At 49.7% G+C, this 22,865-nt stretch overlaps 1 protein-coding gene across 1 annotated transcript; it reads right to left on the reverse strand.

The window, feature by feature from the left end:
• Window positions 1-1,742: 1,742 nt before the first annotated feature.
• On the reverse strand, window positions 1,743-16,563 carry Tchp (trichoplein keratin filament binding). The gene is made up of 13 exons (XM_090320298.1): window positions 16,429-16,563; window positions 14,039-14,232; window positions 13,017-13,227; window positions 12,456-12,512; window positions 10,568-10,636; window positions 9,397-9,570; window positions 8,544-8,656; window positions 8,377-8,443; window positions 7,441-7,613; window positions 6,594-6,675; window positions 5,140-5,325; window positions 4,510-4,653; window positions 1,743-3,714 (listed from the first exon to the last, which is right to left on the reverse strand). The coding sequence occupies exons 2-13, from the start codon at window positions 14,230-14,232 to the stop codon at window positions 3,682-3,684; spliced, it is 1,503 nt and encodes a 500-aa protein (XP_090176424.1). The 5' UTR covers window positions 16,429-16,563; the 3' UTR covers window positions 1,743-3,681.
• Between the last annotated feature and the right edge of the window lie 6,302 nt (window positions 16,564-22,865).

Genomic DNA, 22,865 nt, shown 5'->3' on the forward strand with positions numbered 1-22,865 from the left:
GGGCCTAAGCACTGTCCTTGGACTTTTTCTCAAAGCTAGAGCTCTACCACTTGAGCCATGACACCACTTCCAGCTTTTTGCTATGTATGTGGTACCAAGGAATCGAACCTGGGTCTTCGTGCATGATAGGCAAGCATTCTACCACTAGGCCAGACTCCTATCCTGGATCTAGTTTTCTATTCCTTTATGCTTGACATGTAGGGTTTTGTTTTTTTTAGACAGGGCCTCACTCTGTGTTTGTCTAGGTTGGCCTTGAATTCTCAATCTTGCCCTCCATCTCCTGAGTGCTAAGATTGCAGAAAGCCCTGTATTGTGATATTAGTTCTTAGCCTTGAGTCTTATCCCAAGCCAGCCCAGTGGATGTGCCCTCACCCCTTTCCAACAAGTGAGGAACTCATTGAATTAGTTCCATCTGTTAAGGCCCTTGAGTCTATTTTCACTTTTAGAGAAGGGCCCATTGTACAGATAGACTTGTGGCTGGTATAGATTTACATCTGAGCTTGTTAGGGCCACTCACAGGCACCAGCAGTCTTCCTCTGGAGACCGTTGGCTTTGGCTCCTTTCTTCCAGATGGAAAGGGTGGGGTTGGAATCCAAAAATCTTAGGGCCTTTTCTGAGCAAGAAATCTGGGGAAAGTAGAGCATCTTCTACTGTGTGGTTCTGGTGGGGCCCAGAAACAGCAGCTTACCTCACCCCAAGGCAGCTTCTTGGGCAGAGCTTCTGAGGATCCTTGCAGGGCTGCTGACTCTGAAGCTCAGATGGGCCAGGAATCGCCATTTATAACTTTCCGGATGCTGTTCCTGCACCCACTGCACCCACTGCACCCACTGGTCTCTCTTAGAACACCTTCCAGACAGTGATGTTTTAAAGTCTTGTTTTATAGTGTGCATGTATGAGGCTTTGTGCTCTTCTACTCTGTTCCTGTCTTCCAGCCAGCCCATACATCTTTAGCCAGTTACCCTTATCTTGCAAATGAGGAAGCTGAAGCTCTGCCTCCAGAGCCCAAGTAGAGCTGAAGCAGTTCAGAGCACAGGGTGTTCTCTCAACCAGAGTGCTATTGATTGATATAAGCAAGCATCCATCCATCCAAGATGAGGAAAGACCAGGAGCCAGAAGAGGGTGAGAAACTACTACAACCCTGGCAGAAGTACAGGCGGGAGTGGAGGTATGTCCCTTCTCCTTCACTCACACTGTTCTTTTCAGGAAGCCAGGAAGCTAAGATACTAACAAGGAAGTGTTGCTGGCTGTGAGAATTTACTTTTTTGGTGTGTGTATGTGTGTGTGTGGTCCTGGGGCTTGAACTCTGAGCCTGGGCTCTTCAGCTCAAGGCAACTCCCCTACCCTTTGAGCCACAGCACCACTTCCGGTTTTCTAGTGGTTAATTGGAGATAAGAGCTGGCTTTGAACTGTGATCCTCAGATCTCAGCCTCTTGAGTGGCTAAGATTACAGGTGTGAGCCACCAGCCTGGCCTGGGATTACCTTTTAGAAGAATCTGCTGAAAAAGAAAATCTAGAGACCATTTGAGTAGAAAAAGGTACTTAGAAACAATAAAACCAGGGCTGGGAATGTGGCTTAGTGGTAGAGTGCTTACCTAGCATGCATGAAGCCCTGAATTCAATTCCTATGTATCACCAGAAGTAGTGCTGTGGCTCAAGTAGCAAAAGCAGCTCAGGGATAGTGCCCAGGCCCTGAGTTTAAGCCCCAGGACTGGCAAAAAGAAAAAGAGACAATAAAACCAACATATGTCTCTCACTTTCTAATGTCTTGGTCAATGAAGGACCACATATTTCAAGATATATACCGTACAGTGTATGGGTAAAATAAGTTATAGTATCTTAGTAGGTGTAAGTACACTGTTCAAAATGACGGAATTCCTAATTGTTCGCAAAGCATCCCTGGCATTAGTGACTATACGTCTAAATACAAAACAAAATCCACATTCAAGGTGTGTGGCTTCCAATAAGAACAATAAGAAAATGATGGCTCTATAGCTAGAAATTAAGTATTTTGGTCCACTTTCAAGAAGAAATGTAGGCCAAGTACAGTGACATATATTTGTTATCCCCGAATTCAGAGGCTGAGACAGAAGGATCTTGATTGGAGACCAGCCTGGGCTACAGAGCAAGTTCCAGGTCCAATGAGACCTGGCCTGAAAGAGGTATGAAGGATATGTTTGGCTATAACAGAGATACAAACTGTCATAATTTCAATGATAATAAGGAAGATTTCTACCCGGTTTTAAAAACAAAACATTCAGTAGACATTTGCATGTTTATCTGCCAGGCTTCTGCCCTCACTGACTCTACACTGGAGTTCAGTGTATGACTGCTAATCACTTCTCTGTGTTTCTTACGGGGAAACAAGCAGAGAGTGCATCACTTGCCACAGGTAAATGTCACGAGTGATCAGACAGATGTGGACAAAGCCGTCAAAAGCTACCTGTGGTGACCCATGCTGCAGCTCCAGTAACAGCACGCACGTGACACCACCAGAGCAGAACTCCACTGCACGATGAGTGAAGATCCAAAATGGAGAAACATAATGTAAGGAGAGTGGTGCTCAGGGGTCCCAGCCCAGCAACTCCAAGACAGGAAAATGAAAGACTGAGTCATGATACAGTTAGAAACGCCAGTTGGTTTTACACAGCACATGGGAAAAAGGTAATACAGCCCTTAAACAGGACTTTTTAATAAACCCTGGTTTCTAGTAACCATAGAAAAATGCCCATAATTAGCTGTAATTTACTGAGATGGACTCTTGAGCACAACATAATGAAAACTCAGGAAAAAAGTATGGGAAAATACCAATCATAAAAACAACTGCCTCAAGGAGCTGTAGGTATTTGAAGCAGTGAACTGGTGGAACAGAGGACAGATGGGGCGGTGGGTCTGTCTCAGACAGTTCCTTTGGGTGTATAACTCTCAGTAGAGAGCATACTACAGGGACTCTCCCAAGACACCTGGGGGTCCGAGTGTCTCACCCCTGCCTTTAGAAGATTAGTTGGTCGATGACCTCTTGAGGACCCCTTTAGGCAGAGTGCTCTAGAAATTTTTATTTTTTAGAGAGCTTTAACGTGTGCTAGGCAAGCACGCTACTACTGAGCTCCACCCACTGCCTGGGGAAGGGCAGATTTGCTTCTCACACCTTTGAACAAAACATCCGGGGACTGCCCGCCACACTGTTGGAGAGGTCATTAGTTCAATATATCTCTTTTCTTTCTTTGGGATCACTAAATTAATAAACCTTGACTTACATAAACTACCAAGATCTCTAAGTTTGTTGTCAAAGCAATAATTAACTGTAAATGGCAATATTAAAAAGGGAAAACCTTGTTTCCAATCCTCATTGGTGCTTGACAGGAGTGGGGCAGAAGAAGCCTACTGTACCATGGAGAACAGCGGGGAGCTCTTAATATCCTTCTAGAATCTTACATTATAAACACAAGACTTAACTTGGCAGCGCTGTGAGTGTGAACCAGTAAGAGAAGAAAAGGAAGTGCCTCCGGATGAGATACACCCCCAGCACCGCCTTGTCTGGCCAGGCCTGAGGTACCTGAGCAGGTATGGCTGGACTACCCAGCCGTGCCTGAACCCTGGCCAGAACCAAGCACTGTACAGCTGCCTGGCAGCTGCGCACTGACAGACTTGGCACCCTTCCTTGTACTGGTGGCACCAGTGAGGTCAGTCCCACGCCACTTTGAGATGTCCATAGGGCTGAGAAAAGAAAAGAAAGATTAATGAGATCAGCAGGCTCTGGAACATGAAATTAGCCCTGCTTCAGTTAAGAGCTAAAAACAGCACGGACAACAGCTTTCTATACAGCTAAGAAAGCCTTGACCCTGAGCCATAGATGAGTCTCCTGCTCTAAGAAACATGCTCCCCTGTACTCTATGAACCCAGATCCTGCCATACTGATTCTGTGCTGGGAGGAGAGGGTGTGTGGAAATGCTGTTTCCCTGTACTCCTAAGGAATGCCCTCTGCATGTCAGGGCATTGAAATTCTCCAGCAAATGCAAGAGATCCTCTAACCTTGCTCCCCTCCATTCCCTAGCTATCGGACTAGACACAGCCAGCCCTCTTGTTGGCTAGCACAGGACCTGAGGAGTGCACCTTAAGAGTACCAGAAGCCCAGGTGGCCCTGGGTAAAAGCAAGTGGAAATCGTCAGTCGGCTCTAGGGACTTCAGGGGTGACAGCTTTTCTGTGTTCCCCACAGTGTCCCCCTCAGGACAAACTCATATTTGAGAGATAAGTGCAGAATGAGGCACAGAAGGGAAATGAGAGGCAGGCAAAGCCATCAGGACGTGGGCCCAACTGTTACTGTGGCCACCACTCTTAAATTGAGCTTTGTCCCCAGCATTAGTGGACAGCAGTCAGACTACTTGAGGCCCCGCAAGGAAGGATTGAAGCAATGATGTAGATTGCCTCCAAATGAAGAGAAGCAGGAAGAACTTGGGATTGACAGGAGAGCAAGCTCAGGGCTGCAGTGCCAGCACCTTGCAGACTCCTACCTTGGGCCGGTAGCCTTGCTGGGCCATGGTCTTCATCTCCTGCTGCAGCCAAGCATCAGAGACCTGCTCTGCCTGCCTGGCTGCCGCCTCTTCCTCCTTCGCTTGCTGGTCTGCTTCCCATGCCCGAAGCTGGCGCTCTGCAACCTGGGGATCAAGAGCAGTCACCTGAGCCAGAGAGCACAGGGTAGATCCTGCTTGTGAGCTAGGAGACCTGAACCTGGCTGGGCTGGAGGATCCATCAGGAACAGTGACGATAAGTGCCAGCAAACAGGGAAGTAGAGTGGAAGAGGCCATGGGAATAGTGCTATGGGCCTTTGTAAGTGCTGGATACTTGGGACAATATTCTCCGTTATGCAGCAGGTTCTGAAATGAATACATAAACCAGCGGCTGACAGCAGATGGCAGGAAAAGAAAACAATAAGCTGGCACAAGAAATGGATCTGGGGTGGGCTGTAAACCACTGGACCTAAAAGGGATAACGGCACTCAACCATGAGCAGGCCCTGGAATGAGCTGAGGGCTTCTGAACCCCATTGTTCTACAAAAAAACACAAGAACTCCCACGAGCCATGCTGCCTCTTGGTCCCTGTCTCCCTGCAGAGACCACCTCTGCCTTTGGGCTCAGCTCCACCTGGGCTTCCAGCTCCTGCTTCCTGGCCGACTTCTGTTCTTCTCTCTCCTCCTTTGCACGCCGAGCCAACTCCCTGGCCTCCTCCAGACTCTGAATGAGCTGCTCCCTGTGTTTTAGGGACTCTTCCTGTGCACGCCGGTTCTGTTCAATTTTCTCTCGTATTTGTTGTTGCCTTCCCATCAGAACCTGCCCTCGACAATGAGAAAGGGAAGAGCTTCCTTTCAGTCAAAGCCTGGACAAGCTGCAGCCTTAGCGCACAGGCATGCAGGGCCAGTCCAGCCCACATGGGTGACGTCAGCCACCCTCTTCCACACAGAAGTGGGTGGCTATGTGTGACAGAGTCCTCCCATAGGATACAGAAGCCTATGGAACAAGGCAAGGCTCAACCCAACAGCCACAGAGAAGAAATCTGGTTTGTCTTGCTCTATTCATCAAAAACCTGTTCGCTGGGGACTGGGAGTTTGGCCTAGTGGTAGAGTGCTTGCCTAGCAGGCACAAAGAACCAGGTTCTATTCCTTGGTACCATATACACAGAAAAAGCTGGAAGTGGTGGTGTGGCTCAAGTGGTAGAGCTCTAGCCTTAAGAAAGCCCAATGCTTAGGCCCTGAGCTCAAGCCCAGAACTGGCAAAAAAAAAAAAAAAAAAAACCAGACCAGTTGGGTCCTAATTTCAAAATACAGAATAAATTCTTCAACCACTTTAAAATAGCTTTTCAATACCGGGATGACAGAGGCTTTCCCTAGCAGGCTCCCATGCTGGGGTCTTTCACATACTCTGGTATGTGAAACACTTTGTGTTCTCTCTTTCTTTTCTTCCTCTCTCTCTCTTTTTTTCTTTCCCTCTCCTCCCTCCCTCCCTCCTTTCTTCCCTGGTCGTAGGGCTTGACTGTCTCTGGTTCCTGTTTTGCTCAAGGCTAGTATTCTACCACTTGAACCACAGTGCCATTTCTGGCTTTTTCTTTGATTAACTGGAGATAAGAGTCTCACGGATTTGCTGCTTGGATTGGCTTCACACTGTGATCCTCAAATCTTAGCCTCTTGAAGATATAGGATTATAGGTGTAGGTCACCAGTGCCTCTATAATGCTTTTAAACCCCACAAAATAAATAGAGCAGAGCCGACGCAGTGGCTCACGCCTGTAATCCTAGCTACTCAGGAGGATGAGATCTGAGGATCAAGGTTCAAAGCTAGCCTGGGTACAAAAGGACCTGAGACTCTTATCTCCAATTAATCAATAGAAACCTGGGAAGTGGGGCTTGGCTCAAGGGTAGGGTAGTAGCCTTGAGCTGAAGAGCTCGGGGACAGTGCCTAGGCTGAATTCAAGCCCCAATATCCACAAAAATAAAGAGAGCAGATGGTTTCCAGAAAAGGTGGCAGGATCAGGATGTCAATGCCTAGTCCAGCCACTCACCCACCCAGGACCAACAGCCAGCAAGTCTCCCACGGCTGGGTTACCTCACGCATCAGTCTGTCCCTCGCATTCCGCTCTCGGGCCCACTCCGCCTCTCTCTTCTCCCACATCTCCTTGGCCTCCTCCCTGGCAAACACAAAGCGATGACACTTTCCATCTGGCACCGATGGCACGGATGGCGCCATGGAACACACGGGGCTAAGCAGGGTACACGTCAGGCCAGCTTCATCCACATAAACTGGAAAGACTACGGTTACGCATTCACAGGAAGCATTGTTATAATAGTTATTTTAAAGTCACTCATTTGTATCTCATCTCCTTTTAAAAGGCGCTTGTGCCAACCTGCACCACAGCCATCTAACACTGAAATGAATGGAGCCATCAAGACTTGGGGGGGGGTGGCACCACCTGTGCCTGAGCCTGTCCCTACACACCTGGGGTCATTACTTGCCCACCTTTTGCCAGGCAAGTGACCTAGAATCTCCAGGAGACTAGTGGTTAGTATCTGGTAATTGGAGAACTGCAAGACACGAAACGCCACATCTGGCACGCAGTGCATATTCAAAGTTGCCCACTGCTTATTTCAACCAGCTAGGTCCAGCGGCACAGACCTGCAGCTCCAGACACTGGAGAGGCTGAGGCAGGAGGATCACTTAAGCCCAGGATTGGGGACTGGCCTCAACTCCCTACTCAGAACAGAATTAGGCCTCAGACTTGTTTTTATAGACTCAAGAAGCATTCATTCAACAGCTCCTTAATGTGGATTCTTGCAGCCTTCTAAGATGGCAAATAAGGGCTCACTGCCACAGGTAAAGTAGGAGAGCAGATACTTCAGTGTCAAGGGTCCTCTTGGAGGATGTCCTGGTCCTGCCCAGGCAGCTGCTTCCTCACCTCAACAGCACCTGCAGCTCCTCCTCCCTCGCCCTTTCCAGCTGCAGCTGCTGCTCGATGACCTCCTTCATCCAGGCCACATCAGCCAGCGCCTGCTCCCGCTTGGCTACGTGTGCACGCTGGGCCTCGTCTTCCTTTTCCAGTAGTGCCTGAAGGATCCGCCTATCTGCCTCCTAGAAGAAGAAGGGGGGCCAGGGGGTGGGCTACCAGCTGAAGTGCGCTGGCGAGGCCACATTCCTGCCCACCCCACCCCCCAAACACATCACAGGTACAGACGTAGGCTTCTCCACGTCATGCTGGGCTGAGAAGCATGCAGGTATGGCTCAGAGCTGCACAGCCCAGGAAGGGGGCACATGTCCTACAACACAATCTAGTGGTGACACAAACATGTATGCAAACTGCTCACTTCAGCTTTAATATAAATGGGAGAAACCAGACAACCCAAGTACCCACGGATGGAGAAGGACGTGCTACGTACAGTGTGTGCCTGTACAGCTAACTGCGTCACTTCATGCTCCCGTTTTCTTTTTGATAGTCTTCCCATAGAGCCAAGGCTGGCCTGAAACTCAGCTATCCTTCTGCGTCTACCTCCTAAGTGCCAGGATTATAGAAATGAACCACTCTACCTAGCCACGGTTACTTGACCTGTGGTGAAGACGGACTGTGTTTTTAGAACGTCTGTGGTGCTGGGGATTGAACCCAGAGTCCCAAGTACATTAAGCACATTCCGCCCCTGAGCTACAACCCCAGCCCCCACATTTCAAACCCACGTGTACTTTTGATCTCTAGACTTCCTCTTCCAGCTTGGACCAACAACTCCCTATTCCCCGAGCATTCAGCCTTCAGTCTTAAGAGAGGAGGCTCCCATGTCTAAGCAATGAAAATACCATTTTTCCAAGAGGGTAAAGCAGCTGCCAAGAGGGAGTTCAGACTCACCAGTTCCTCTTGGATCTGCTGGGCACGTCTGTTCAGTTGTGCATTATACTGATGTTTCAAAAATCGCCTAAAAAGTGAGTACAGTGAGATGATAGCCCCCTCCAGGCTATACACCCTATGGTTCAGAAACCCAGAGTAAGTCCTTCCCCTGGGGGTTCCCCACACACCCCAGTTCTGCCTTGCGCAGGAACGACGCCGTCTGCCTCCTCTCCTCCTCCAGCCTCTCCAGCTCACACTGCTGCCTCAGCAGATTGTCTTGCTCCTTCTTCAGTTTGGTGGCCTGTGGTCACATAATCCAATGAGACTGGCTACCGACCTTCCTCCTTCCCCATCTCCATTGTAGCCGGTACTACACAAGTCTGGCTGCCCCACTGCTCATGACCCCTTCCACCTTGGCTGGGTTCTGAGCCCCTCTGTCCCGTTTAAGTGGCCCAGCTGAACCCCTTCTGTGAGAGCTCTCCCAGCCCTGTGGACTTCCTTCCCTGGTCCACACTTACTCTAAATGAGCTCCAGCTCCCCCTGCTGACTCAGCAACCATGGTGTGGCCCTGAATGAGGCCCTCGCTCAAGCTCTGTCTCTAGCAGCTAGACTTAGTGGTGGGCACTGTCTAGTGAATGATACCTGCAGGTCAGGGGCAAGGAAAGGTCTCCCCCAATCTGAGTGGGAAGACCCAGCCCTCTCAGGGAAACTGAGCACTGTTCCCAAGAAATTCCTCCTGGCCCAGAGCCCTGTGGCTTATGTCCTGTGACCCATGTGTGGTGCACTGGCCCCTCTGCCACAGCTGCTTGGTGCACCCCCAAAGTCCACGTTCTTCTGAGAAGCCTCTTAAAGGTCTCAAAGGCCATCTAAGATACAGGAATCACTTCTAGAGTGTTTATGTTCTAAAATCTGGGCGCACAATGGGAGAGCCAGGGGAGAGAACACAGGAAAGAAGAGAGATGCCAAGCCCAGCTCTCATCTCCAGGTGAGCTTCCCCCCCACGAGCAGCCCAGAGGCCCCATGGCAGGAGCACTCACTCACTTCCATCTCCTTCAGCTTCAACTCTTCCATCTGCTGACGCAGCGCCTCAGCCTGCAGCTTATCCTCCATCCGCCGCCTCTCCTCTTGGGCTTTGAGCCTTTCCAGTGCTTCCCTTCGGGCCACTTCATATTGGTTTTCACACCGCTTGTTCTCCTGCTCTTCGGCAGCTTCTTGCTACAAGAGGCCAAGTAAGCCTGGGAGCTCAATGCAGCCAGCAGGGCCCAGCTCCCTGCTGCCCCACAGCAGTCCACAGGGCCTTCACAGGCTTTGCCTCATCTGTGTGACCCAGGCAAGAATGCAAAGGGAGGGGCTCAGAAATGCCAAGTACCCTGTAAAATGAACCTGGAGGCAAAGTGATGGGTGCCTGGTGTAGACACTTGTTCCCATAGCTGCTGCCACAGCAAGGCTGAGTGTTGAGGAAGTGAACATGACAAGAGACCACTCACCAACAATGCCCTTAAAGACATATGTTCCATCCAGGCACCAGTGGCTTGCACCTATAATCCTAGCTATTCCAGGGGCTAAGATCTGAGGATCCACACTTGTAGCCAGCCCAAGCAGGAAAGTCTTGAGACTCATCTCCAATTAACCACCAGAAAACTGGAGGGCCGGGAATGCGGCTCAGTGGTAGACTGCTTGTCTAGCATGCTGAAACCCTGGATTCGATGCCTCAGTACCAAATAAACAGAAAAAGCCAGAAGTGGCACCATGGCTCAAGAAGTAAAGTGAAGCCGAGAGTTTGGCCTAGTGGTAGAGTGCTTGCCTAGCATGCACGAAGACCCGGGTTTGATTCCTTGGTACCACATACATAGAAAAAAGCCAGAAATGGTGCTGTGGCTCAAGTGGTAGAGCTCTAGCCTTGAGAAAGTCCAAGGACAGTGCTCAGGCCCTGAGTCCAAGGCCCAGGACTGGCAACAAAAAAAAAAAAAAAAAAAAAAAAGTAAGGCGTTAGTCTTGAGCAAAAGAAACCCTGGGATAGTGCCTAGGCCCTGAGTTAAAATTCTACCAGCTCTGGTCATCTGGGCCTCACTGGCCTGTGTCTTTGTATGTACATGAACAAGCATGCAACTGAACACATGGAAAGTCGACTGAGAAAAGGGTGCCTAGACTCCATCGCACCTAAGACAAGACAACCACCGTTATATGGGCTAGTTCACAGTCACAAACCAACCTGTTTCTTTTCTTCCTTCTGTGTTTCCCAAGAACTTATCACATGCTTCTTATGAAGATCTGACTCAATCTGAGGAAGAAAGGGAGAATTTCTTCATTGGTTCATGAGACATAATGAGGGGACGACATGCTGCCTTCAGTGCCACCTACCAGTGTGGCCCCAAAATACAGAGCAGATCCCACAATTAGTGTCTAAATGGGAGTTGATAAAAAAAAATTCAAAGTCAAGCTTGAGCACAACAACCAAGTAAAAGTGCCCTGGGATGAACAGAGTGTGTCAGGCAGACACCGAAATAGAAATACAACTTCAAAGGTACCTCTGAGGGCCGGGAGTTTGGCCTAGTGGTTAAAGTGCTTGCCTAGCATGCATGAAGACCCGGGTTCGATTCCTCGGTACCACATACATAGAAAAAAGCCGGAAGTGGTGCTGAGGCTCAAGTGGTAGAGCTCTAGCCTGGAGAAAGTCCAAGGACAGTGCTCAGGCCCTGAGCTCAAGCCCAGGACTGGCAAAAAAAAAAAGGTACCTCTGATTGTTGTAAACTCTGAGCTTGGCTTCTGGAAACATCCTCTGGAGCAGGAGCTGTGAGAATGTCACTCTTGGTGACAAATGACATCACAGCAGCTGCAACATGTCTGCAGATAGGGTAAGTGATGTGGGCCCAGAGAACCCTCTGGATTACAATTCAATGGCAACTCTGTCCAAAAGCTTTGGAAGTGGTTTATAAAGTTTCAAATTTCTCTCCCAATTAACAAACGCGAACACTGATTAACTAATTTGAATGATCTGAATAAATGTCTCCGAATAAATAACTTTGGAGGAGCCATACAGACTGAGAGACGGCCAGGAAGAGAGCATAAACACACAACCCTCCATGTCTGAGCAACCAGCCATTCTAAATACAATTACGAATACTCAAAGTAATAGCACCAATGTGTACAGACACTGCTAAGTTGAATGAAATGAAGATTCCAGTAAGAGCAGTCTCTGCCAAATGGTACTGCCAAGCCAAGAAGCCAGCCTCTCTCCTGGTCACAGGCTCTGCATATTCATCCTCCTGTCTCCTGCTACCCAAGTTCAAGCCTTCCTTCAATCCCCTCGACTAGTATCACCTTTTCCAATAGCCTCAGGACCCCTGCTAGGGTCCCCTGTGCCTTTGTGAAAGCAGTTCAGGCTCTTCCTGTGCCTCCACAAGAACTAGTCATCCAAGATCTGAGCCTCATCTTTTGGGGTGCCCCATCTGGGCTCCCAGTATTTTCCCTCTGTTTTCATGTGCATGGTGGTATGAGGTGACAGCAAAAGTCACCTCATCTAGACTTGCTGTCACCTCCTTCAAGTTAAAACCTATGTCCTGCCGGGAATTTGGCCTAATGGTAGAGTGCTTGCCTAGCATGCACAAAGACCTGGGTTCAATTCCTCGGTAACATATACATAGAAAAAAGCTGGAAGTAGTGCTGAGGCTCAAGTGGTAGATCTCTAGCCTTGAAAAAGCCCAAGGTCAGTGCTCAGGCCCTGAGTTCAAGCCCAGGACTGGCAAAAACAAAAAAACAAAAACCTATGTCCTTCCAAACTCTTCCTTTCTTCTGGGATGCATCCCCAACACCACTGCCCAAGGCCCTGCACCCTGCATAGGAACGAGGGGCCCACTGGCTCCTGTGGACAGTGAGCTCCTTACCAGCAAGGGCAGTGCCCTCTCATGGTGCGCATGCAGCAATGTTCACAAATGCTTGCGAATTCAATTAACTGCTTGAGCCCATGTCCCCCAGGACTTCTGCCTGGTGGCTGGAGCCTCCTGTCTCCATGAAGCAAAGACACATGTGAAAAATCTGGAAACACAGTTTCATCCTCTCAGGCAAATCAATAGCAGGGTCTTGATTTTTTTTTTTTTTACCTCTCTTAATTTTGAGCTGTTCTTTTTCCAGTGTTCATACAGAAGCTGTTCTGCGATCTATCAAGAAAACACAAGAAAAGATGCTTGCTGTGGCTTCCCAAAGCCATTCACAGTTTGGATGAAGTTTGAGGGAAGTCAGCTCAGGCCCTGAGCAACTCCAGCCGCACACATCTGCTTCACAGCTTCCCACAGCTTCCCAGCTCTGGGAGCAGAGCAGCTGAGCACAATAGGTGAAACTGACAGCTGGCTCTTGAAGTGGTGATGAAAGGGGTTCTCATTCTGACGTCACAGGTGGGTCCCGTCTGTGGAGTTTCCAAATATACAACAGGCTAATAAATACGGAGGCTCACTTTTCACACAACTGCTTTGAAGAGAAAACATGGGAGCCCTAAGGCCTTTGTGGATCATGGGACTGAGGAGAAGCCATCTGACGCACACAAAACACACTGCACAAAGCCAGGGTGAGCGCTATTTCGCTGGCTCAGAGCATAGCCATCATGCATGACGCCACCGGCACAACACTGAAAGGATGCGATGTCTCCTGAGCTCTAGACCACGTACCCGTTTCCTTTGCTCTTCTCGAGCAGACTTGAGATTTCCATGCTGTTCCCGGATTCTTCTTTCCCGCAAGCTCATGCTCAGCCTCAGCTCCTCCAGCTCTCTGACCAACAGGTCCTGTTCCTCCAGGATAAGCTGCCTGAGTTTGTCACGTCGGGCCTCCAGACTCCTCCTCTTCTCTTCCTTCATCTTCTCCCGCTGGTAGGCGTGCATGCTGGGTAAGAAGGAGCCCACCACAATATCCATTACGCTACAGCCACAAGTGGTATGCAGGCTGTGCGCCTCTGTGTGGGTAAAGGCTGAGGCAGACGTAAGAGGGATGGCGGCTGGAATCCCCAGCCAAAGGGAAGAGAGGATGTCACAGTACACAATGCAGATTAGAAAACCTTGTTTTCACAAACTGGAAACAATAGGCTTACATACCTATGACGACAGTAGTTGATTGGGCAATTACTCTGTGTGAGGTCAGATACACAAGGAAGACATTGTATTGCTTGTCACTTAAGTCCTAAAAGTGGGCTGGGTTTGGCCCTTACTGAAGAGGAGGAGAACACTAAGGCTCACCCATGCACAAGTCGAGTGCCAAGATTTCCATCTAGGCTGTCTATCTTTCCAGATAATGCTTCTAATCTCCATGACTGCACGAGTATTTTTTTGTCAGGCACCAATAGCTCATGCATATAAATCTGTGAGAGTCTTATCTCTAACAAGGAAAAGTTGAAATACAGCCGTGAGTCAAGTAGTAGAATGCCAGCCTTGAGTGAAAAAGCTAAAGGACAGCACTTAGGCACTGAGTTTAAATCCTTGTACCAACACCAAAAGAACCAGTTATGTTTTTTTCCTTCCACAAATGGAAAGAAACTTACAGATCTCACCAGTGCTTTTCTGTCACTTTTCTTTTTCAAGGAGAATGTACTACTTCCCTTCTAGTTTCCAGAAAATCCAAGCCATACTCCCTAAGCCATATCCCCTGACCATTATTACATGGTCCCCACCTCCATCCAACAAGCAGTCACCACACTTACCTCCGCTGGTAGGAGGTGTTGGAGCTCCACTCTGCCAGTTTGGAGGTGCAGACATCAGACACCTTGAAATAACGGCTGTTCTGTTCCCACTGGTGCCGAAGCTGGGCCTCTTGCTCTCGCTGGCGCTGGCGCACAACCTGCTGATTCAGGAGCCTCCGACTGCACCAGTAAGAAGGCAGTGTGGGGAGTGCCATCTGAGGGGAACCGCAGAGGTAGGTAAAGACCAGTACCCTAATAAGTGGCACTTGCCCCTTGTCTGCACCAAGAAATCACGCGGAAGAGCATCAAAACCGGGCCCCACTCCAGATCAACAGAATGATAAGAATCCCAGCTTGCAGCTCAGGCACCAACTTTTTTTTTTTTTTTTTGCCAGTCTTTGGCTTGAGCTCAGGGCCTGAGCACTGTCCTTGGATTTTCTCAAGGCTAGAGCTCTACCACTTGAGCCTCAGCACCATTTCCGGCTTTTTTCTATGTATGTGGTACCGAGGAATCGAACCCAGGTCTTCATGCATGCCAGGCAAGCACGCTACCACTAGGCCAAACTCTTGGCCCAGGCACCAACTTTTGTAAAATGATCTGACACTAAAACTTCCAGGGGCAGAGCAGGGACAGTCGAGGCAGGGCTGGTCCACACACACTGAGCACTTCCCAGCTCTGCATAAAATAACAAAAAAAAGCAAGAAATAGCAGGGTGCAACTATGGTCCTAGCTTGTTGGGAGGCCGAGACAGGAAGACTGCTGGAGTCCAGGAGCTGAAGGTCAAACTAAGCAACACAGAGAGTCAGAAAATAGATAAACAGACCAGGGACTGGTGGGGCTCCCCCCTTACAGTCCCTGCTACTCAGGAGGCTGAAGTATGAAGACTAAGTTCAAAGCCAGCCAGGACAGGGAAGTCCATATGATGCTCATCTCCAATTTACCTCCAAAAAGCTAGAAATGGAGCTGTGGCTCAAAGTGGCAGAGCACCAACCTTGAGCACAAAAGCTCAGGGACTGAGTTCAAGCCCCCAGGGAGAGCAAAAGCAAAAGCAAAACAAAACAAAACCAGTTGCTACCCTTCTTGCATAGCTCGACTCAGTTTTGAGTTGTAAAGCTTTCAAGCAAGCTTAGCCTCTTGAAGGCCTAAGCTTTGGCCGTGTTAGCTCCTTTCTGCGGGTTAAATAAATCCTTGTGCCCAACAGCATGTGGAGTGTCCTTATTGCTAAACAGGATTCTCTCTCCTTCAGAGAAGTTTTATTTTTGCTCTAGTCTGTCCAGCCTATTCTACACTAGTTTCCCCAAATGCGCTATGCTTAATTGCTTGTGTTCGAACTAGTTCATTTTCCTGATTTTATTTTTAGAAAGCCATTGCTTTGTAAAGCTGTTATAAATGTATATACTACATATACACATTGCGTAAATACACTTCACAAAACAAAACAAAAAACAGGATGTGTCTAGCCCCCTGCTACGACCTTGTCTATCTTTGAGGTCACCCCCTATTACTGGGCAGATGAGAACAGGTTACTCGGGAGATGTGAATCGAATTGCCCGGGATCACAAAGCTAGGACACAGAGGGAATAAAGAAAAGGTGGGAATTTCTGGTCTGAGACCAGAGCCTGCACTAGAGGTGGCCAGCTGGGAGCAGCAGACAGGCTCTGTGGGGCTGCAGAGAAGGAGCCAGCCAGGGTGTCGCCTACACACACACACACACACACACACACCCCGGGGGTCTCGGACTGGACTGTCTGGTCCTACACACACACACACACACACACACACACACACACACACCCTGCCCCGGGGGTCTCGGACTGGACTGTCTGGTCCTACACACACACACACACACACACACACACACACACACACCCTGCCCCGGGGGTCTCGGACTGGACTGTCTGGTCCTACACACACACACACACACACACACACACACACACACACACACACTGTCACACACCCCGGGGGTCTCGGACGGCGCTGTCTGGCCCTCCACACACACACACACACACACACACACACACACACACACACGCCGCCCCGGGGATCTCGGATGGGATTGTCTGGCCCTCCACACACACACACACACACACACGCACACCCCGCCCCGGGGGTCTCGGACGGGCTGTCTGGCCCTCCACATCTTACAGCCACGTCGACTGAGTCTCGGGACCGCAGCGTCACCCTCGGGAGACCTCAGGCTCCCGGCCATCCAGAAGCTTCACGCGGTGAGATCGACCCCGAGCCAGGCTGCAATCCTTCGGCCCCCACCCTTCACGGCGAGGCGAGGCGTCGAGGCCCCGTCCCCGGGAGCCCTGCGCTCGCCGCCGGCCTCCGACTCCCTCGGGGCTCCCGTCCCCGCGGCCACGAGGCGGGGAGTCCTCCCGGCCGAGCTCGGCCTCCCCACTCACGTTTCTCTGCGCCTGGAGTCCCCCAAGAGTCTCCGAGCTGGAACTCCCGCATGCCCGCGATCGGCGGACTCCCGCTCGTCCCGCTCAAACCTCTCCAGCCCGCGCAGCCCGGGCGCCGGCCGTTCCTTCGGTCGTTGCCGGGGCGACGGAGGACGGGAGGACGGAGCGCCGCGAGGGCCAAACCACCTCGTCCACGCGACGGCGGGACACGCGACGGGCTGGCGTGCGGTGCCCCCTGGTGGTGGGAGGGAGCGCGAGCGCAGTCGGCGCTGGAAGGGTGGAGGGGAAAGCATTGGCACTGCACCTGCGGCGGAAAGCAACGCGGGAAGACGGGAGGACACGGCCAGCCAGCGGGTCTGCAGCCAGGGGCTGCTCACGCCTGGCATCCGAGATCCTCCCGGACACCCACCGAGGAAGCCGAGCTGTGGCTCAAGTGGGAGAGTGCTTGGACCGGCACACAAAAGGTTCGCTTCGGTTCATCCTTCCCGAGTGGGGTGGAATCGTACCTGCCAATCACCACCGCCACCACCACCTCCACCACCCCTTTTCCAACCCCCTCCAGACGCTGGTCGTGGAGAGCTGTTCTCACCCACCCCCAAAAATGCCTGGCACCTGCTCCCCTCTGCAGGCGACTGCAAGGGACTGCGAGGGCTCTGCGGCTGCAGGTGTCCTCAGCGGCCTTCCTGAGGTGTGCCTCACACGTCCCCTGTGACTCGGGGTTGCGTCTGCAAATCAGGTTCTGAAACAGGCAGGACCAGAGGCTGGGGACACGAGAAGAGACCAGACCTGGAATTACAGTCTAGACCCCTCTGTGCACGCCAGAACATTCTATTCAGAGCCTTGAGGTTGCTCCGCCTGCTTTCCATCCACTAGCACGCATTCCGCTGCTAGAATAACACTGGCAGGCGTTCCATTCACACTGAGTGGCGGCCAGCTTCCTGGGAAGGGAAGAGGCTTCATCTAGCTCCCCTTCCCTGGGGAGCAGCCAGAGACACTCTATTAGCTGCCCCATGGGGGCCCCTAAACCCTGTGTGGATACCAAAATAGTACCTCTCCTTCACCATGTGACCTCCTGCCTACTTGCTCTAAACCCAATCAGAACTCCCTTTAGGAAACCTGCTTGGGTACGGCACTGCAGCCCAATGGAGATTCTGATCCCAGATCCTTTCCCTCTCTGTTCTGACCCACTCTGGTTGAGCAATCATGTCGAGAGGGTGCCACCCTCCCCACAGACACTTAGATATGTGCATCCATCCGTCTTTCCTTCCTTCTTTCCTTCCTTCCTTCCTTTCTTCCTCCTTCCCTTCCTCCCCTCCCTGCCTCCCTCACCCCCTCCCCATCTCTCCTGTTTGAGCAACTGTCCTAAGCTTGTGCTCTACCACTTGAGCCACACCTCCCCAGCTTTTTGATAGCTAATTGGAGATAAGTATCTCTGAGATCTCCCCATTCCCCCACCCCCATAGCTGCCTAGCCAGACCACTGCTTCACCCCCATTCGGCAAGGCTGTCCTAGAGAATGGTTCTGGTAGTCAGAGGAAACTAGACCCGATCAGACAAAAGCCACTGAGACTCTGGCCAGGAGATAGCGTTCTCAGGAGAGCGACACCTGGTGGCACCCTTTAGGGTGTGCACCAGATAAACAGGGTCCTGGCACAGGGTTACCATTTATGTCACATTGCCTATACTGACGCAAGGACAGGGTGGTGTCTTCCTCCTCTGTGCTGCCTAAAAGACCAAAGTACTATTTTCACCAATGACTGAAAAAAAAACTGTCTAAAAATTTGGCTGCTATATGCCAGGCTGTTCGCCAGGGACAGCGGCAAGCAGGCCTACTGGCTGCTGTCGCCTTGGCATTAATCAGGAAGAGTCGGCAGCCAGGCCCTGTAGACCAGGGAGACCAGTTGGCAAGGTAGCACTTAACACCCAGAGGAGCTGGCTTGTCAAAACCCCATTTGGCATGTTTAATCCTGCTGACAGCCTGGCAGCAAGATCGCTGCTAGCACTGGAATCAAACACCCCACAATTGCCCGTCCTGGGTAGAAATAACTCAAGAACTTGATGCATGAGCTGACCTGCCTGCCAGCATGCCCGCTGCCAAAAATCACATTATCTATGAAACCTCACATGGGTCCTGAGACAAAACTATTGCTGTGACAGATGAGCTGGCTGAGATACATAGAAGGAAAGTAGGGCACACTTCCTAGACTCTCCAATCCTGAGGTGTCTCAATGGCACCTCATTTGAAAATGAGGTCTCTGCAGACATCACAAAGTCAAGGATCTTGAGATGAGACGATCACTCTGGATTATCTGGGTGAGCCCTAAATGCCCTCTGTTATAGTCTTGATCTGGACTCTTCCCCAAAGGCTCATATGTGAATGTCATGGCAGGTGGTGGAACCTTTCAGGGGTGGAGCCTAGAGGGAGGTCTCCAGGCTGTTGGGGGCGTGTCATCGAAAAGGATTACAAAACCCTGGTAACTTTTAGCTTTCTTTCCTAGTAAGCCATTTGTTCTGTCCTTGTTCTCCTGCCAGGATGCATCACCAGAAGCCGAACACAATGAGGCAGTTAGTCCTGGACTAAGACCTTTAAAAATGTGAGCCAAGAGGAGCCTTTTCCCTTCATACGTTGATCATCTCAGGCATTTGTTATGGTGATGGAAGAGTGAGACTCATGGCCTCACAGGTGTCCTTAGAGAGGGAGGAACAGTCCGTGTGTAGGTGAAGGAAGAACTAGAGTGAGACAGCCACGAGTCAAAACCACTTAGAGCCATGTGGATGTAGAGGAGATCTCACAGCCCCAGCCCTGCTGGGTGGAGACATCTGACCTCTAGAACTGGGAGACTGTGGACTTCAGTTGTTTCAACCACATTTCAGTTGTTTTAACCTAGATGGCCTGGCTGGGATGTAGTTCAGTGGCAACGTGTTTGCTTAGCAAATGCAATGTCCTGGGTTCAAGCCTCAGTACCAAATAAGGGGGGAAAAAACCCAAAGATAAAACATACTGTTAAAAAGGAGCCATTTATCAGCATAGGAAAGATACCAGCAGTGACTTGCATAAGGGCCACACAAGAATTTATCATACTAGAACCTGGGTACCACGGCCACACCTAGCTACTGAAGGTATGGAGAGGAGGAGAATCCCAGTCTGAGGCCAGGCCAGTCCCCTCCAAAAAATGATTGCAAGACCCCATCAGAACTAATGGAGGGGAACTCGACATGGGGGGGCACATACCCGTCATCCAGCCACATGATAAGTCTACATAGGAAGATGGTAGTCCATGCCAGTCTAGGAACAAATTCAAGACTCCGAACAATGGGTAAAGCAAAAAGGGACAGGGAATGTGGCTCAAGTGGTAGAATCCTTGACTAGTAAGCTTCAAGGCCTTGTGTTCAAACCATAGTACTACCAAACAACAACACAGAAAGTATACTCATTGGGCTTTAAACATAATTTTCAATAGATGTTATCTGCTATTACTATTATTGCTGTTATTGTTGTTGCTAGACTGCACGTGAAGATCTGTTTCTAGGCTGAAATGTCAGAAACACTACAACACTGGCCTAGTTCTCCCATCCCCAAAGAAGCCGCTGGGAGAGACAGGTTTGATGATTCATTTGGGAAGATGCTATTAACGCTGGGTGGAGTTGGTTCTGGGGATGGTGAAATCTTGCCCGGTGAACACCTCACCCGCATTGAGTCAATCCCAACTCTTAGAATGAATGCCATGGGTCCAGCCAGTGCTGGCAATCAATTTGAGAGCATTTTACAAGCCATGGAGAAGTGCAGTGGCTCAACAGATACAGAAGGATAAAGGCATTCCTCTATGTTAGGCTGGAACTTCCCCCACAATGCAGCTTTTAAAAATCAAATTTCATCATCTTTGGTTTACAGTAAATATTGCACAAATATATGTGGCTCGTGTGACTATTTTCCCTGCTTTGATTAGGCAGAGAATGACGGGGGGATGTTGGACAGGTACCAACAATGGCTTGAAGAGACTGTCCTAGCCCAAAGCTGGGCCAGTCTAGGCACTCAGATCACTAGGACCTGTCAGGAATGGGCACTGCCCACCCACGTTCTGCCCTGTGCTGCTGCTGTGAATAAATACATTCATTCAGAAATGGTTCCTTTAGAAATCCCAAAGGAAGATTCCTGAATGAACCAGGCTCACACTAGAATCCTACTCAGAAGGCTAAGACTTGAAGATTGAGGCTCGAAGCTAGCCCAGGCATACAGATCAGAGAAAACTTTCAAATAACCTGCAAAAGACTATAATGGGAGGGATTGCTCAAGTGGCAGAGCATCTGCTGTGAACAACAAAAAAGCCTAGTAAGAGCACGAAGCGCTGATTGCAAGCCCCAGTGCCCACCCCCAAGAGAGAGACAGAGACAGAGAGGCAGAGAGGATTGCCAAATGATGGGGTATTTTTCGAGTCTCACAGTAATTCCCTATCATTTACTCATTTCATAGAGGAAGCTAACAGCTTTATACTAGAGAAGTGTTGGGGGGGAGGTGCCACCTTACATAAGGGACCAAGTTAAGATCTTCAATAATGGGACTAGTTGGAGTCATGTGTCCCCTGTTACAACATATAGACATGCCGTCACCTCAGTGCTGGGTTATTTTGTAAAGGACAGAACCCACAATCAGCATCTAAGACACACGAGCTGCATCTAATCGTGAGGAAACACTAAACAAACCCCTAATAAAGGACATGCTACAAAAGTCACCACCACTCTGTCCTCTTCAGATGCCTCAAGGTGATCAGAGTCCAGGAAAGACTGAGGAATGTTCCAAACTTGAAGGAGAGCTGAAAGGACGGATAGTCACGTGAAACATGCAATCTTGGCTAGGATCTAATGCTACCAAGGACATCTGGGAACAAGTAACCAGCCATGAGGACTGAAGGTCCAATTGTTGTGATGTATCAGTGTTGATTTCCTTCATGACGAATGAAAGGTGATGCTGGAGGAGAAAAAAAAAACACATAAAAATAAATATAATTGTCAGTGGTGTCAGTAGCTTAACTTCAAGGGGTTCCGAAAAAAGTGTGTTATTTGTATAACCAGGTTTAATGGCTCATGCTTGTCACCATAATTCCAGTACTCAGGAGCCTGATGTAGGAGGATCATGAGTTCAAGGTCAGCTTAGACCAATAGGGAGAAAGAAAAAAATCCACATAATATCCTTCCCTCCCTCTCTTCTCCTCCTCCTCCTCTTCCTCCTCCTTTTTTTGGGGGGGGGGTTTAGTTTTGGGACTTGAACTCTGGACCTGCGCACTGTCCCTGTGCTCCTCAGCTCAAAGGCTACTGCCCTACCCCTTGAGCCACAGTGCCACTTCTTGTTTTCTGGTGTTAATTGGAGAGAAGAAACTCACAAACTTTTTAGTGCCTGGGCTGGCTTTGAATTGTGATCCTCAGATCTCAGCCTCCTGAGTAGCTAGAATTGCAGGCATGAGCCCTCTTGCCCGGCTCCTCCTTCTTGTCTGTCTGTCTGTTCTCCCTCTCTCTCTCTCTCTCTCTCTCTCTCTCTCTCTCTCTCTCTCTCTCTCTCTCTCTCGCTTTCTCTCTCGCTCTCTCGCTCGCTCTCTCTCTCTCCTTTGTGTGCCAGTTACTGAGGTTTGAATTCAAGGCTTCTCCTCAACTTTTTCACTCATGCTGGTGTTGTACCATCTGAGCCATATCTCCAGTCTGTCATTATGCTGGTTAACAGAGATAACAATCTTGCTAGGCTGACTCTTAGATCTCAGCCTTTGAATGAGATTACAGATGTGAGGCACCAGTGCCTAGCTGTATATGTGTGTGTGTTTTTAACTTTTGTTTTAATTGCCAACATTTAAAAATCAAGTGACATTGACCAACAAGTTTAGGTTTCAAGTTTCTCTTGTGGAATCCAAAAACTAACAATCTAGGGCAGCAGCCAGTAGAATAAATGGTTAAATAGTACCCATTGGATGGGCTGTGTGCCCCTTGATGATGGAAAGTTTGCCTCACTCTTTAGCCTGTCATCCCCAGACCACAGTATACACTATATATAGCTGCCAGCTTGGCCTCTAGTTCTAGCCCAATACTTCTTATAAGTCATGGGAAGATAAGAGGCTTCTCTACAATGAATGGGCACTTAAAATGTGCCAGATGGATAGACAGACGGACAGATGAATGGACAGATGGATGGATGACTTTCAAGACACGTGGTGAACCCAGCACAAGGACATATCAAGTCCATGTTCTAAATCCAGATGCTTCTTGTATCGGTCATGTTTTAAGAGTGGCTTGGCTGGGAAAGAACAGTTTGAGATATCGGGATGGATGCCTGAGGTCCCTGTGTGGGCTGTGATGTTGGTGTCTAAAAAGTGGGTGGGTTTCTGGCACTGCGTTGGGGCGCTGGCTCTACTGGTGACAGATGAGGCTGTGGTGAGACATGGTGGGATGCTCGAG

This window comes from Megascapheus bottae, chromosome 28 (genome assembly GCF_031878675.1).
Source record: "Megascapheus bottae isolate mThoBot1 chromosome 28, mThoBot2.hap1, whole genome shotgun sequence".
NCBI lineage: Eukaryota > Metazoa > Chordata > Mammalia > Rodentia > Geomyidae > Megascapheus > Megascapheus bottae.